This window comes from Trypanosoma brucei, chromosome 10, assembly GCF_000210295.1.
Source record: "Trypanosoma brucei gambiense DAL972 chromosome 10, complete sequence".
Taxonomy (NCBI): domain Eukaryota; phylum Euglenozoa; class Kinetoplastea; order Trypanosomatida; family Trypanosomatidae; genus Trypanosoma; species Trypanosoma brucei.
Window position 1 is genome coordinate 916343 of NC_026743.1, and position 12411 is coordinate 928753.

At 47.2% G+C, this 12411-nt stretch overlaps 8 protein-coding genes across 8 annotated transcripts; 1 reads left to right on the forward strand and 7 right to left on the reverse strand.

The window, feature by feature from the left end:
- Positions 1–478: 478 nt before the first annotated feature.
- TbgDal_X4610 (proteasome activator protein pa26, putative) lies at positions 479–1174 on the reverse strand (the record flags this gene model as incomplete). The annotated part of the gene is made up of 1 exon (XM_011779338.1): positions 479–1174. One exon carries the CDS (start codon positions 1172–1174, stop codon positions 479–481), a length of 696 nt encoding a protein of 231 aa, XP_011777640.1.
- A 597-nt stretch (positions 1175–1771) lies between these two features.
- On the reverse strand, positions 1772–3298 carry TbgDal_X4620 (hypothetical protein, conserved; the record flags this gene model as incomplete). The annotated part of the gene is made up of 1 exon (XM_011779339.1): positions 1772–3298. One exon carries the CDS (start codon positions 3296–3298, stop codon positions 1772–1774), a length of 1527 nt encoding a protein of 508 aa, XP_011777641.1.
- Positions 3299–3799: 501 nt separating this feature from the next.
- On the reverse strand, positions 3800–5818 carry TbgDal_X4630 (hypothetical protein, conserved; the record flags this gene model as incomplete). Its single annotated transcript, XM_011779340.1, has 1 exon — positions 3800–5818. The coding sequence occupies one exon, from the start codon at positions 5816–5818 to the stop codon at positions 3800–3802; it is 2019 nt and encodes a 672-aa protein (XP_011777642.1).
- Positions 5819–6105: 287 nt separating this feature from the next.
- Positions 6106–7548, reverse strand: TbgDal_X4640 (hypothetical protein, conserved; the record flags this gene model as incomplete). Its single annotated transcript, XM_011779341.1, has 1 exon — positions 6106–7548. One exon carries the CDS (start codon positions 7546–7548, stop codon positions 6106–6108), a length of 1443 nt encoding a protein of 480 aa, XP_011777643.1.
- A 923-nt stretch (positions 7549–8471) lies between these two features.
- On the forward strand, positions 8472–8777 carry TbgDal_X4650 (hypothetical protein, unlikely; the record flags this gene model as incomplete). Its single annotated transcript, XM_011779342.1, has 1 exon — positions 8472–8777. One exon carries the CDS (start codon positions 8472–8474, stop codon positions 8775–8777), a length of 306 nt encoding a protein of 101 aa, XP_011777644.1.
- TbgDal_X4660 (hypothetical protein, unlikely) lies at positions 8778–9119 on the reverse strand (the record flags this gene model as incomplete). The annotated part of the gene is made up of 1 exon (XM_011779343.1): positions 8778–9119. One exon carries the CDS (start codon positions 9117–9119, stop codon positions 8778–8780), a length of 342 nt encoding a protein of 113 aa, XP_011777645.1.
- A 185-nt stretch (positions 9120–9304) lies between these two features.
- TbgDal_X4670 (hypothetical protein, conserved) lies at positions 9305–10861 on the reverse strand (the record flags this gene model as incomplete). The annotated part of the gene is made up of 1 exon (XM_011779344.1): positions 9305–10861. The coding sequence occupies one exon, from the start codon at positions 10859–10861 to the stop codon at positions 9305–9307; it is 1557 nt and encodes a 518-aa protein (XP_011777646.1).
- A 486-nt stretch (positions 10862–11347) lies between these two features.
- On the reverse strand, positions 11348–12199 carry TbgDal_X4680 (vacuolar ATP synthase subunit d, putative; the record flags this gene model as incomplete). Its single annotated transcript, XM_011779345.1, has 1 exon — positions 11348–12199. The coding sequence occupies one exon, from the start codon at positions 12197–12199 to the stop codon at positions 11348–11350; it is 852 nt and encodes a 283-aa protein (XP_011777647.1).
- Between the last annotated feature and the right edge of the window lie 212 nt (positions 12200–12411).

Consider the following 12411-nt stretch of genomic DNA (forward strand, 5'->3'; position numbering starts at 1 on the left):
ATGATAGTCTCACTAAGTCGGAAAGTAATACATATATAGCTTGCTATAAATATATGTTCCTGTCCCATACACTTTCCTCTTACTTCCTTCAATATACCTTTAACAACAACTCTCACTGCTTCCGGTACTTGAATACAAATGCGTAAGTCCTTCCTTTGTGAGAAAAGATAGTGAGCCAAAAAAAAAAAAAAACAGCAACACTAAGTTTTACAAAAGCGTTTGTGCAACGGACAAGGACACATAACGAAAGCGAGCGCACAACATACATGTGAAGAAGGGAAAACAAAGTGAAAAGATGAAACTACTAGTGTTAGAGGGTAGACGAAGGTGACCCAATAGTCATATATGTGTGAACGCATATATGACTGCAAGAATTCGCATCATACCCTTGACAAAGAGAAAATCGAATAAACGCCAGCCACTGCTCAAAACAGCGAATGCACTGCTGCAGCACATAGTTTCAATTTCCAGCGTCACGTCAACTCACCATATGATCGCTTCCCGTACGAGGCTGAATGAGCTTCTTCCAGTTCAGCAAGTAGGCGTTGATAACCGCCCGCACCATTGTGGAAAGGTGAGTGGTGGCCAACTCGACCTTCAGCATGAAATCCGCGTCAATTTGGCGAAGTTCCAACAGAAGAGAAGGAGATTGGCTTCCTCCCTTTGTCTTGCCGCTCTCCGCATCAACGCTTCCAAGCAACTTATCCTCCACTGTTGATCGCGCGCTCAAGTACTCCCGAAGGGCATACATTCCAATAGGTGTCGGTGCGCCGCCGCTGCCACTCTTTTCACCACTTCCGAGCGTCTTAATCTCAAGTTCATCAATGATTTTCAACACAGCGTGCTGCACGGCCACACCAAGGTTATCTTCTTCCTTATGCTCGGGGATGCGAATTGCGATGACGGTCCGGATGGTTTCTGCCTGGCAATAAACGTTGTGGCAAAGATCTTGGTATCGCTGCAGCACTCCCAAAAGTTGTTCTGGCGACTTTTCAGCCTGGGCACGGCCGTACGTGCTGTTACGAATGGCGCCATGAGCCTCGGCTGCCGCCTTCGCGATTCCTTCAATCTCCTGAAGTGTACCGGCGGCCCATTCCTCGATGACAGCAAAGCTGCTTGTTTCCGTGTAACTATCACGAAGATTCTGAATGAGTGCGGCGCGTTTCGGTGGCATTAGATTCCAACGACACACAGCACACGACCCTGGGGAAATGTATAGTTAGTTCGGTTATCCTTCCCTTCCAGGAGTTACAAGATTTGATCACTCTTGTATCTTGGATATTTGCTTGGTTTGGTCTTAACTGTCGCGTTTTCCTGGTGTTAAACAGAGAAAATAAAAAAAGGATATAATACAAAGTCGCTTAATGGTGTGACTGCGCTAAGAAAAACACGTGGAATCAGTCGTACGCCATTGATTGTCCCCCACTTTTCTCATCTACCGTTACTTCCCGAACGACCGTAATCACGTCTCCATGCAGATTCAATCGTGGAAACTGGTAACACTGCGAAACGTAGGTAAAAAATGACTTTATTACGGGAGACAGTGTATCATATTGTCTGCACTATCCGGAAATACCAGCGCAACAGGCATACGTGTGTGCAACCTGTCCACTGCAACTGAGACAGCGAGAAAACCAACAATATATAAATAAACGTATATATATATATATATATACACGTTTATTTAAGCATCACAAAGAAAATGAAAAACACGAGTAGCCACAACAGTGCATTGAATTATTGTATTGTAGGCGTCATCTGCATCAGGTGCTCACCATCTATTCCGCTTACGGGGTCGGGGGACCGTCAGTGACGATTTTCCACTAATAGCTTTCCCCTTCTTGGCACCAGCGTCCAGTTTTACAGACGACTGCACCGACCTCCTCCCTTCGCGCTGCAGCCCGTTTGATACCTTTATGGGTTCAACAAACTGCGTCCGACAAGTAAGTCCCACAGGGCTTGGACTACGCCTGGAAAAGACATAAACGGGAAGTTGTGGGGGAACCACAATGCATGGCTCTTCAACTTCCGTGGGGATGTTATCATTTCTATTTCCCCTCGTAATTACACGTGGTCGCACAGGTGAAATGGTATCGTCAACAATAGCGGATGCACTGTGACCAGTCATCTCGTATGGAAAGCGGCCGTCACAGTTGAACACCTTGGGTGGTGTGATGTCTTCATCGTAGTCATGGCATACAACTACGGGAGTTTCGCGAACGTCGATACCTTTCGTGGGAGTTTTAGTATACACCTCACTGAGGTACTTCGGTTCGTCCTGCTCCAGTTTACAATCCTTCCCTTCCTCTAGCGAACTAAGTGCATTATTCGTTTTGGGTGGGGATAAACCTGATAACCCTCCATCAACGTTCTGACAAACTCCTGCCGACACCGAGTCAAGGGGTTGCGGGAGGCGACGTGGAGCAACCGACTCCCGATAGCGTGCTATTCGCTTGCCACCGACCTCAACAAATGAGGGAATAGTAGTTCCACATTCCGGAAACGAGGCTGTAGAGCAACCAGGTGAACCATTAGATCGCTGGGGAGCGGTGTGATTATAAGACAAATATTTACTTTCATCCCCGTTAGCAACATGCACACCGTAGGTCAAACCACTTTGTCCCGTAGCTCCCGAGTTCACGTTATCCTCTGGTCGAAGCGGCTGCAGTATACCACCTTCTTCATCAAACGGGTTCTCCAGAAACGAAATGATGTCATTCTCACAGAGACAATGGCTGCGTCCTTGTGGAAGCTGTCTATCATTCACATATAGTGGGTTAGAACCGCTGTTAAGCAAGCAGAAGTAGGGCCCCTCGAACTTCGTTGTCCCATTATCGCCGCACTTATATCCTGTTGTACTGCGACCACTGTTTGTTCCTGAGGGAACGCCCCACGTCATGGGTGGAAACTTGGAAAGCACTTTCCTGTGGAACACAGTATTTTCGACATGAACAACACGGCATTGAAGCCGACTGATGGACCCGTGTTTTAGTCGGTAGTCAGAAGGCAAGAGCGTATGACGACCCAATACCACATGCGGTATTGTTTTCATCCATTCGTCCGTCTGAACACCAGCTAGTCCACTACTCGCCTTGGTGTTGCATACACCTCCCCTCCCAACACGCCGCGGAATGCGATTTTTCTTTACTCTGGCAGAACCGCTATCTTCACTCCAGCTGTTGTAGAAATGCTCCAGCAGCAGTGGCTGTGGGGATGTGGGAAGAATGAGATCATTGTTACAGATGCACCCGTTGATAACTTTTAGTTGCCATACCGGCAATGGCACATCCCCTCGCATCAGTCCGTAGTAGGTTGCGTTGACCAACAGCAGCAACGGATGTATATGTCCTTTTATCTCCAGTTCGTGCGTTCCTCCTCTTCCTCTTTGCCGATCCAACCCTGTGGAAGATAGACCTAACAAACACACCGCAGGGAAGAGAGACAATATGGGGTTAAAAAGTACAGTTAATTTCTTCAAAATAACGAATATCAGTGAACACGGGTGCGCGAGACAAGAAAAGGAAATATAATAACGCAAATGTCCATATTGAATTCACCTCTGTCCATACGTAAAGTGTGAACACGTGAGCCCTATTCACTCCCCTGCTTCACGGCCACTCTGCCAGTAACACCAACACACAACCCCCCACACACACACCACAGGGTAATGGGAGCAAGAAAACAAATATTTTGAAGCTCCCCTCCCTCCATCCATCCATACGAGCGAGCAAACTAACATTAAAAAAAACACTCACCTCTCTTCAAAACAACTACTGCCTGGCGTATTTAACCATCCTCATCACCGTGCTGGTCGCGCCCACGGGTCCTGGGCTACTCGTTCCGGTATGGGCCCCCTATCCGGCGTGTACATTTCCTCCTGTCGACTCTCCTCCAGAAGCTCAAAAAGCCCACGAGCCCTCCTCTTCGGTTTCTCTCTCCCCGACTCCCCGTGCCGCATTTCTTCTTCCTCATCCGTTTCCCGCTCCCGCATTGTTGCGTGCTCCATATCTCTCTGGCGCATCACAAGGAGTTGTAGGAAAATGCTGAAAATCAGCATAGCAACGAGCAACCTGGGCGTGCGCGTGTACTTGGAGTCCAATGTGGGAGCGCATTTTGGGCACTTGCACCAAAAGCGGTACCGGTCATGAAGCACATACTGACGGTTGTCAAACGACCACTCAGGTGGTACATAGCTAATGAGGATTTCGGAGCCTGCAGGAATGTCAGCGGTAGCACGACAGCAGAACAGATATTCCACAGTCCCACTAGGAATTATTTGGCTACCATCAGCATTGTGCACATCCTCCATGCACTCATCCTCACTAGCATCCCTATCGCTTTTCGTGTCACTCGTGGTGTTACGCCCACTCGTGGCATCAACTATGTCATTGTTGCTGCTTTTCGTGTACTCACCGTAGTTGGTAGCACAGAACGCGGCATTGGCCGAGTCCCCCAACTCGTCAACGTAGTAATCTGTCTCACAGAAAGTGTGCGCCGGAATTACATCGTACGTTGCATTAGGAGAACAACTGTGGTTTAAAAAACCTGCTTCTGGAAAGTATGCCATACCCTTACGCACGGCGTACGAAGACTCCACGAGAAAGCTGTTCATATCCATAATGGCTGCTAACCGCGCAATGTGGATCTCGTGCAACTCAAGAGCATGCAACACCTCCGCGCCGCCAATACACTCCAAAACCTGTTTGGTTGCGCTGCGCGGCCAATGCAACAACAAGGATGATGGCTGACCTGTTAAAACCCAGTCGTGTAGGAAGTCCAACTTTTGCGGGTTTCCATTGCAGAAGTTATTGTACGTGTCCGACAAAACGTCCGTGCACATCTCCACTAGACGCTCGATCTCACTTTTCACGCCAAGATTCCTCGCAGTGTTGCGGACGATCATAATGGTTTCACCAGCCGACACATCCCGAGTTGTAAAAACACCACGACCTGTCAGTGCAAAGCTATTCTTGATGACTGTCTCCTGTAGCACCTTGCCATTGCAAGACGGTAGACTTTGGTGCAACGTAGAGCGATGCTGAAGACCGCGAAAATCACGAGGGAGAGGTAGCATTACCTCCCCCATCGTTGCTGCAGCCACCTCCGTGGTATTATCAGAAGTAAACGCGTCCTCAAAGCCCACCTCACCCGTTCCCACCACTCCCAGCTGACCATCTCCATGTACAATAAACGGACCAGTCGGTGTCTTCTTTACCCAGGGGTGCGGTTGTGCAGGTGGGAGCTCCGGGACGTTGTCGCGCCGGTCGTATACCGGGTAATCTGGGTCAAGTGCTACCACAAGCATTTGTTGATGTCGCTTAATCCGACGGAACTGAGGAACAACGTCATCTGGATGGGGAGGGTACGGAATGGTGGAGTTGCGTTGTTGGTGGTGGTGCGCGATTTCACGCTCCTTTCTAAACAAAAATGCACGCACCTCATTTTCCGAGAGGTCCCCCACCCGATTTCCGTCAAAGACAGTTTCTGCTTTATCATTGATACCGTTGACGCCTTTTCCGCCTCCACACCGGCTTAGTTCATCTGCTTCCTCCGATTTAGACTTCTGCGGGTCGTGCAGAGTTACGTGCACACGCGGGTACGCAGCAGATGTTTGCATCATCCGCGCATTCACTGCCTCAGTGCGGGGGACAGATGCGGAGCCGCAATAGTTCTCACCGGTATGGCAATAAGGCGGTGTTTGCTTTCCTTCATCGGCACTTGTCCCATCCTTCTTGGCACTCTGCTGGCGACGGGAAACGAAGCAGCTGATGCAGTGCGACCTCAAGACGCCATTGGCACCTGGGAAATACGGACGCATCAAAAGCACAACAAGAGCCGCCTAACGTATAATATATATATATATATATATATATCAAACACGCATTTAAATTCAAAAGAAAATTAAACAAATGAAACTATGTGAATGTAAAGCACGAAAAAGCGTAGCAAACTCCGCTAAATGGAGCTATCAACTTTTCGAAACAACATATTTATGTGCGTGCACGCATATCTCCCCCAGAGATATTCAAACGAACACCACCTGCAACGGCAACCAAGAACCAACACGACATCTCTCCCCCCTCCCAACTGATGCCCCATTTTTCATCACAACACGTTTGTAGGGGTATGAAGACACAAACACAAACCCATCTGCTCCTTGAGAAGCTGGTCAGCGCTACACGGTCGGCCTAAACGAAATGACAGACCCCTCCAGTCACAATTACCTCGACGCCCAACACCTCCGTAGGCCGCACCCCACGTAGCACGATGCCACCACGGAATTCCTCCGCAAGAGTACCAACTGCGCAGTTGTAGCAGAAGTTCCCCTTCCTTCTCCGCTTTGAGATTGCAATCCTTGGCATTGCTCCCGGACGCATTGATCTTCCGGACCCCTGAGCTGCACCCCAAACTCTCCGGATACTGTAAATGTTGAAGCTGCGTGTATATCTCCTTTTGAGTTGGGCGTGGCCGCACGTCGGGGCGCGCCACCGCTTCGTTAATGTACAATAATCGGGGAAGACCACACGAAGCAACCGGCACAAAACGGGGCCCTGCCGCAGAGGCTGCTGAAGAAGGATGGACACCTGTCAAGTTTTTCATTTCAGGGTCCAATACCGGAGATCCTTCATATCCCCGCCGCAATGCGCGAGGATAACCATAGGTCGAGGTAACAGGAGAGTCACTTCCCTTCACGGTGTTGATGCTATCAGTGGGTTGCAGTATCCGCCCCCCTGAATATTCTACAACAGGGTCGCTTACAACTGCAGCGTCAACTAGCTCCCTTTGCATACGGCACCACTGCTCATGCCAATACTCGCTAAACGGCACCACCTCCCGAAGTGATAATTGCCACAGCTGCAGGTGCGTGCTCAGAAGCAGCGGATTAAGTGGGCACGCCCAAAAACCTACTACCTCCACCCAGTGCTGAGGACTAAATACCAGGCAACACAGCTTTCCCTCCTTTTCATCGTTAATATATTCAGCCTGTGGTTCAAAAGCCATAGTAACGGGAATTCGGAGGCAATGTAAGATCATTTTCGAAGTTCTGTGAAGAAACTGGCGCCGAACTCTCTCTGCGGCAACGCGGCGCAGCAGTGGATCGATAACACAAAAGCACAACAAATAGAATCCATAACAAAATTGGCACATTACGATCTCCGATATCGTGAGCGCTTCATCGCGGAAATTTAACGGGGTGCACTGTGCCGCCTCAAGCCCATCTAACTGAAGCAGCATTGCCTTCCTGTCCACAGCGGACATGGATTTGAGTGGTAAGTTGTGTATCACTTCCCTAAGTTGTTGAATTTTACAGTAGACAGAAAGTCGCTCGCGGTTCGTCGTACACGATGACCCTGGAAGATCCTGAATACTACGATTGAGAAGAGCATACCGCTGCATTAATTGTAACAAGTACGATTTCTCCGCTTGTATAGAAGATTCCATTTCTTCCCGTTCAGTGTATCGATCACCATAAAAATGTTTGCAAAAGACATACTGCCCGCATCCCGCAAGTGTGGCCCCTAACATCCAAATATGTAACCGCGGCATCACCGCAACGAGGCTAATTCAGATCTTTGTACCGTCGGGTTACACCTTTCCACCTCCTGCTCACTTAAAGAAAGGGAGAGAGGTTAAGGTTGCTGCAACCCTGAACTCAGCTTCGATTTTGTGTTTATAAGTTGCCTTTGGACAAAATGGTGATGAAACCACAAAAGAAAGAAATCTGTAATCAAATACATGCATACATACGCACACACGCTCATAAGAATATATATATATATATATATATATATATATATCACGTACTGCATTTTATCAATACAGTTGGTGTTATATTATCATGCAGGTTTCCTATCAAGTAGATGAGTGGCGAGAAGCTAGTAAAGAGTGTACGTTCTCAACCGGTCAGTTTGTGAAATTTATTTCGCAAACAATAAGCCAAATACGGCTTGCAAACAAAAAAGGAAAAACGAGGGGCAAAGCCAAGAACATGTTAACAAAAGAAATACTAAAGGTAACCCCCTACGGTACATCGGAACATATTCACAATAATAAATATTAGCAATGCCTCGCTTACATACGCAACGGTTGCCCCATGGTTTCATATTCCTTACATGGTCCACACGATGGGGGTTAGACAATAAAATCAAGAAAGATGTCACGACAAGCAAGTTGTATAAGTAGATACATGCATATACATGTATATTTAAATATTAATTATGCCTAGGTATGTTGGTAAGGTGCTGGCAGTTTCCAACCATCCCATACCCCCCCCCCCTACTTTACGAAAAAAAAAAAAAGAGAATATCAAAAACAACCAAGCCAAGCACAACACACAATTTCATCACGGCATACTACGAGCAGTTGCAATAGCAAAGAAACCAGTAAAAGACGATGGCACTACAACATCAATGACAGTCATTACAAGTTTACTGGCGTAGCTCGGCACAGCGCACTTGGTGTCATTTATAATGAAAAACAACCCACAAGTAGCAAAAGAGGAACAAACAAAAGGTGTGAATAAAACACCATCGTCATCAAACAAAGCAAATACTTTACAGCTCCGGTGTCACCCGACACACAAAGCCAAAGTAGATCGTAGTGCCCCACATCAACACCAACAGTGGAAAGGATGCAAACCATCAACAACAACAACAACAACAACAACAAAACAGCGAACAAAGAAGTTGAAACTCGAATTTTTTTTTTCGCCAAACCGGCTACTTCCCCACCAAACGTATCAAAACGAGTGCGCTAACCCCGTGACTTACCACTGACTAATATATATATACATGGGTATATATAAGTGCACATAAAACCACATATGCACATCTTCGTTTATATAAAGATATATATACATGTACATAGAATAAGTGAGCACCCTCATTTTTTTTTTTGCTCATCTGCATAAATGTAAACGCACAGAGGGGAAAGTTCACAAGTACGGTTATGCCAAATAAACCAGTTGGGTTCGCGGGTACGCAGGGGGGAGGGGGGCGCGGAAAAAGGGAAAGATTGTGGTACAATTCCATATGCCCCCCCCCAAAAAAAAGAAACAAGAGACTACCTCCCTTTATACACGGAGGAACTTTTCCCGACTCGACAATGCTTCCCGACATTACAAAAACCAACACAAACACACCAACATATTTATGTGTGCGCACGCACAGAGGTGCAGTCACAATTATATAAAAGTTTCTTCGTTTTCCTTTTTGCTTCGTTTCTCCTCATCCTCTAATCTTTTGAATACGGCGCATTTCCGGACCTCCCACACATGCATCCACATTCTCTCCTTTCACTACTGTTAAAGATTTCTGTTGATGATGGACCGCGCAAAAACTGCAACAACCAGCCACAAAGTGATCCACAAGAATGAGAGAAACATCACATTAGAAACTGGCGTTATACGAAAGGTAGTGTCTCCAGGATACGTTTCGGTTGATTTTCCAGGATTTTGCATCAAATGTATCAATAGGCCCTTATGATCTGAAGCACTGAAGTCCTCATTAAACAGAACATATCCATCGGGTACGGGTTGCCCGCTTCGAAGAGATTCCGCAGATGACGAGGTGATACTTCCACTTTCCTGAAGACGGTGAACAATATCTTCTGGGAGCTCCGGGGGCAGCACCCGAACATTGCTGAGCAATGTCCAGTCTAATTTCCCTTTCACGAAACCGTAAAAATCAGGGTTATCTAAGGTGACGGAGCGCACCTTATCACTTGGATCGTAGAAGCAGAGGCTCTTATTGTCCATCGCCTCCAGTTCCTCGGGGGAAAAACCATACAGAAGTCGGTACATGGTATCGCTGTTAATGACACGATTATATAACCTCCGTAAGGTAGAAACAATATTGGATAGCTGTGAAGCGGGTTCGGCGCTATCAACCCACTGCATACCCCGCGAAAGTATTTTCCGCTGCAACCAACATGATTCCTTCTCGCCGATGCTGAGAAACCGCATTCGATCGTTCGCAACAGTTTTAGACAACCGCACAACGCCGTAAACGACAGTGTTGAGATCGCCACCAAGAACGAACGCGGGTTGTTGATCCATTCCTTCGCTCTCCTTTAGCAAAGCGTTAGCATCACGCAACACGTCCACTAACTGCCGCGCTCGCCCAAGCACCCCACAAAAAATTTCAAAATGGCAGGAGTACAAGTATAAGTCTGGCATAGAGACGTTCTCGCGCTCACAACTTTTGATACAGCACCGCATAAAATAACGAAATCCGCAGCGTGGCTCCCGCAACTTAACACCATGCTTCTCCCAGTCCAGCCCAACATAATGCGGAATAGCGGTAACATTACTTAGAGTGGCGACAGAGGAAAATATAGCATTCCCATGAAAATGGCGTTGAACCCTTCGCTGCCCCGAAATCCCACCGGCACCAGAATTCCCGCTTCTGCTATCCAAATGCAATGTCGGTTGGGAAAGCGGTCCAACAGCGTTTTTCGGGGAGCGAATTGTCGAGTCCAACTCCTCAAACTCGCAGAGAAAATAAACCTCCATTTCTAGGGCCTTTGCCAGTTCTTTGGCCACATTGCGATAACCGGACCGTCGGCAGTTGATATCCAGTTCCTGCAGGATAAGTATATCTGCTTTCAGGGCACGGAATGTGTCCTTAACACGATCCCATTGAATGCCTCGCTCGATATTCCACTGGACAACGTGAAACTGATCGGGAAGACGTTTTTCCTTCGCCATCGGCGTCCTGTAGTCGTAGTGCAGAAATCCTCCTGGAGTCAGTTTTTCCAACTGTTCCTCGGCGCTTTCGTTAAATGTAGCATCGTGCAGACATTCCCTATCGATGCGCATCGACGCATGGTTGGCATCCACAAACTTACCGGTACTGGACATGATGCTTATGGGGGTTTCCAAGGATGCAGGAGCAAAAGGAGAGAAGTGACCATGTTTTACATAGGGGAAAATACAACACAGAAAGTACAACAACTCTCATCTAACCTTCCTCTACCACATGCGCAGGCCAACCGTTAGTAGCACATAAAGAATAACAACAACAACAAAAGACGCGGGAACAGCTGATTTTTAAAACATGTTACCCAAACAAGCATACGGAGCAAGGGTAGGGAGTTTTGGAGGGGGAAAAACAGAGGGAAAACGTAATACCAATCAAATGCCCATCACGCTATCGGTTGCCAGTTACACATTCGAATCACGTTTCGCTGCCGCTAAAATATAGTTTCCACCTTCCCCCCCCCATTGTTTTAAATACCAACTCCCCTCCCAGTTTCCCCGCTGCTCACCATTCATAACAATAGCAATAATGAACTTAACTACCCTCTGGTGCAGGAGGTAAGTGAGGCGCACCAAACAATATTGCTTCTACACAACAAGATCCGCCTCGGTCACATCATTATCACCTTTAGCAGGACTCATGGACAGAAGGTTCGAAGCTGCAGCAGCGGCATTATCAGCAGCTTCTTTGCGGTCCTTGTTCTGCTGTAAAATTTTCTTTTTCTTCTGAATCATCTTCAAACGGAAGAACTCCTCACGTTCCTGTTCATCAAGCTCAGAGGAGATGTAATTCAACGTGTTTTCCATTCGTGGGATAACGACCTTCTCTAGTGCATTTACACGTCGACTTGTTACTTTCTGAGCGACGTCGAGTGTCATCCAACTTACTTGAAGAGAGGCAATTTTCACGAAAAGTTTGAGTGTTTCGCGGAAGGCATCTCGGGCTTCTCGAAGTTGCTCGCCACCACGACCGATACCGGCGGCGCTTGTTGCTTGTTGTTTGCTAGGGCCGCCTCCACTCCCGTAGTTTCCGTAACTGTTAACTCCACTCCTGGATTTATTGTTCTGTTGATTACCACCGGCAGCTGTGGACTCATCACGGCTATTACGTTCCGTAAAAGCGGGTACACGAACACCAGCCACGTTATCTACGCGTAATGTCAAAGTGTATGTGGGAAGCTTCAACGACTCCTGTACAGCAAGACTAATGTCGCCCGCAATGAATTGTGCCTGTGTGATGGTAAAATAGGAACCCTTTATTTGGTCCGCCACCTCCAGCTTTGCACGCCGCAATTCGTCCATAACAGTGCGGTAGCGGAAAGCGAGTGCATCCGCTTTCTTCTTTAGGAGCGAGTGTCCCTTTTGAGCTCCCTTTAGGCGGGTTTTGAAAGCAATCAGCGACATGCGACTGGGAAGAGCAGTGTACCGGTTCGATGACATGATTCAGTGAGTAATACCAGTTTTTTTTGTTGGGAAATTAATAATGTCTGTCTTCGCGTTTTCGGTGGGAAACTTAATGCTACTTAATTTTCGTGGTAAATTTATGTCAAAGAATGTATTCTGCCTTAGTGACTCAAAGCGGGTTCAGCGTTTCTTTCTTTTTGTTTGAAAAAATTTTAAAAAATGAGGAAGTAAAAAATTATAATAAAGGA